General features: G+C 57.7%; 1 protein-coding gene across 1 annotated transcript; it reads left to right on the top strand.

Annotated features, from left to right (window-relative positions):
• Nucleotides 1–269: 269 nt before the first annotated feature.
• Nucleotides 270–3,219, top strand: LOC125529420 (beta-amylase-like). Its single transcript, XM_048693831.1, has 7 exons — nucleotides 270–608; nucleotides 703–771; nucleotides 855–1,253; nucleotides 1,690–1,854; nucleotides 1,943–2,215; nucleotides 2,285–2,737; nucleotides 2,837–3,219. Exons 1-7 carry the CDS (start codon nucleotides 405–407, stop codon nucleotides 3,041–3,043), a joined length of 1,770 nt encoding a protein of 589 aa, XP_048549788.1. The 5' UTR covers nucleotides 270–404; the 3' UTR covers nucleotides 3,044–3,219.
• Nucleotides 3,220–3,456: the final 237 nt, after the last annotated feature.

The following is a 3,456-nucleotide window of genomic DNA, read 5'->3' as shown; positions in this document are numbered from 1 at the left end:
GCGTAGCTACGCTGGAGCTATCACTGCACACTGCCAAAACCAAAGAGACAAAATAACAAACACCCAGCCTCTCTACAGACCCAACATTCGCCGCGCCGCGAGATAACGAAACAGGAAATGCTACAGACAAGTCGAGCAGAACGAAGAGGACGTCAACGAAAACCACATGCGCACACGCGCAGAACCACAGCTCACGCAGACCACACCTTGGTGGATACCGGCAAGCAGGCAGGCTCCTCCCATGGCTGCGCATCACCAAAAAGGAACGAATTCGTGTGTCACGCGGATTCCATGGCAACGGGGAATGGCCACTTACATAAGTATACAGCGACGCCAAGACCACAAAACTATTGGTCGCAGCAGAAACAAGTACGGGAAAGAAAATCAAGAACCGTGTGCACACCATGCTCGCGACCACGCCGTCGTCGTCGGGGGTCAAGTTACAGCCATGGGGGAGTTGCCGGAGAAGGGCGGCATCACCTGCTCTTCTTCCACCGACGGCCACCGGACGGATCGTCGTCGATTCCGGGAGGACGCTTCCCTCCCCTCTTCCTCTACGAGCTGTCGCCTCCCAGAGCGCGCAGACCTCTCGTGCGCCACAGCCACAGGTACATCGACACATGCATGCATAGTAGGAGTAGCAGAGAAGTGTTTCTTGCGCCATGAACTGAGTTCTTGTATCGTTGGCGATTGCTCGCGCAGCCTCCGCCGTTGGATGTTGACGAGGAGAAGATGCTGGCCAACTACGTCCCGGTGTTCGTCATGCTCCCCGTAAGAACCGAAGGAGCAAATTCATGTGTTTTTGCAAGCTTTGGTGGCAATGCTTCTCACACGATCGACCGACACCGTAACAGCTAGAAGCGATCACCGCCGAGAACAAGGTGAAGGACGCGGAGGGGCTGAGGCTGAAGCTGCGGCGGCTGAGGGAGGCGGGCGTCGACGGCGTCATGGCGGACGTGTGGTGGGGCATCGTGGAGGGCGCCGGGCCGGGGCGGTACGAGTGGCGCGCGTACAGGGAGCTCTTCCGGTTGGCGCAGGAGGAAGGACTGAAGCTGCAGGTCATCATGTCGTTCCACGCGTGCGGCGGCAACGTCGGCGACGCCGTGAACATCCCGATACCGGCGTGGGTGCGCGACGTCGGCGAGGCGGACCCGGACGTGTACTACACTAGCCCCGGCGGGGCCAGGAACCAGGAGTACCTCACCATCGGCGTGGACGATCGGCCCTTGTTCCACGGCAGAACCGCCATCCAGGTACAGCACGGCCGCACGACCCTCGCTGTATCAGACTGAGAGCATCTCCAACAGAAGCGCTATATGAGTGCCGCACGGTATAAAAACTGTTTTTAGCATGTGCGGATCCGGTTTGGAATCTTCAGCAGCCGCATAAAAAGTGCGCGTGCGCTGTAACTAATGCAGCGCGCGCATCAAAAAGGCATCGCACGCAGCATATTTAGTGCGCCCGGTCGCGCGGACTGCAAACTCTGGGCTGCTGCAGATGGGACCGTTGGACTCGCGCGCGCAGCATATTTTGCAGCGCTTGTTGGAGCAAACGTCTTCTAGCGTCCTAAAAAAATTTACTTGCGCGCTGTAAACCTATTTTTGGGCGCCGCGCATTGGGCGGCTGTTGAAGATGCTCTAACACAAATTAATCAACCGGTTACTTATTTGTGAGCCGCTGCAATTCCAGCTCTACGCGGATTTCATGGAGAGCTTCAGAGAGAACATGGCGGACTTGTTGGAGTGTGGCCTGATCGTGGACATAGAGGTTGGGCTTGGCCCTGCCGGCGAGCTGAGGTACCCATCCTACCCGGAGAGCCAGGGGTGGGCGTTCCCCGGCATCGGGCAGTTCCAAGTACGCTCGAATCCCGAGATATTCAGAACTACTCTAGTACTCTGTCACGGCTGGTTCAAGTTGCTCAAAAAACGAGTCGTTCCTGCAGTGCTACGACAAGTACCTAGAGGAGGATTTCAGAGCGGCAGCGACGGACGCCGGACACCCGGAGTGGGAGCTCCCCGACGACGCCGGGGAGTACAACGACGCCCCTGACGACACGCGCTTCTTCACGGCGGACGGCGCCGGCGCGACGTACCTCACCGAGAAGGGGAGGTTCTTCCTCACATGGTACTCCAGCAAGCTGATCGAGCACGGCGACAGGATCTTGGACGAAGCCAACAGGGTCTTCCTGGGCTGCACCGTCAAGCTCGCCGCAAAGGTACGTCTCGCACTGACATCTGCAGCGAGAAAGAAATTGCTGAAGAAAACGACGAGCCTGATTTTGCAGGTGTCGGGGATACACTGGTGGTACAGGCACCCGAGCCACGCGGCGGAGCTCACCGCCGGGTACTACAACGTCGACGGGCGGGACGGCTACCGGGCGATCGCGCGCATGCTGGCGCGGCACGACGGCGCCGTCCTCAACTTCACCTGCGCGGAGATGCGGAACTCGGAGCAGGCCGAGGAGGCCATGAGCGCCCCGGAGGAGCTCGTCCAGCAGGTGCTGAGCGCCGGGTGGAGGGAGGGGACCGAGGTGGCGTGCGAGAACGCGCTGCCCAGGTACGACCGGCGGGCGTACAACCAGATGCTGAAGAACGCGCGTCCCAACGGCGTCGACCTCGGCGGCGTCCCGGCGCGCCGCCTCGCCGCGGTGACGTACCTCAGGCTCACGGACCAACTCCTGGCCGGGAACAAGTACCGGGCCTTCAAAACCTTCGTCAGGAAAATGCACGCCGATCAGGCAAGCCCAGTTTTAGCGCCTTTGGCGGGCTATGAGCCTGTGACTTCTTACGACGTGCTCTGAGCTGTGTGTGTGTGACGTTCGGTTTTTTTGTTCCAGGATTACTGTGCCGATCCGGCCCAGTACCACCGGCCCCTGAAGCCTCTGGAGCGGTCGAGGCCGGCGGTACCCATGGACCAGCTGCTGGACGCGACGTCGCCGGAGGAGCCATACCCGTTCGATCCCGAGACGGACATGAGCGTCGGCGGCGACCTCGCGGAGCTCATCGACTGGGCGTTCGACAAGATCGAATGGATATTCGGTTGAAAATGCCGCTCTTTGTACCCCACCCAGGCAAATCGGGTCGATACACGCACCCTTGCCGTAACTAGTAGGCCAATTAGTAGTACCGGACGTCTCTCAGCAATATGTCCACGAAAAAGAATAATCCATTCGTGGGATACTAATACAAGAAGCATGCATTGTTTTTTTAGAAAAGACCATCATGACTAGTTTTATTGATTGAAAATAGGAATTACATTGTCCACAAGGTTTGAAACGAGAAAGCCTAAAGGCTCATCCGTCCAACTAAGAAAAATCTTATTACAATAACTGTAGTTTTTTTTTGAGTTGATACAATAACTGTAGTTAGTTAGCACATGCGCTGCTTGGTTACAAGGACGTGGGCAACACTGAAATTTGACCTTCCTGATCAAGGAAGAAAGATCCACACACTTGGT

The sequence above is a fragment of the Triticum urartu genome, unplaced genomic scaffold (assembly GCF_003073215.2).
Source record: "Triticum urartu cultivar G1812 unplaced genomic scaffold, Tu2.1 TuUngrouped_contig_559, whole genome shotgun sequence".
Lineage (NCBI taxonomy): Eukaryota > Viridiplantae > Streptophyta > Magnoliopsida > Poales > Poaceae > Triticum > Triticum urartu.
The sequence above is the reverse complement of the archived record's forward strand: the minus strand, read 5'-3'. Positions and strand labels throughout refer to the sequence as shown.

Coding starts and splice junctions, on each gene's coding strand:
- LOC125529420 (XM_048693831.1), top strand. CDS start 405: ATGCTCGCGACCACGCCGTCGTCGTCGGGGGTCAAGTTACAGCCATGG. Junction 609..702: donor CTCGTGCGCCACAGCCACAG/GTACATCGACAC, acceptor TTGCTCGCGCAG/CCTCCGCCGTTGGATGTTGA. Junction 2,216..2,284: donor CCGTCAAGCTCGCCGCAAAG/GTACGTCTCGCA, acceptor CTGATTTTGCAG/GTGTCGGGGATACACTGGTG.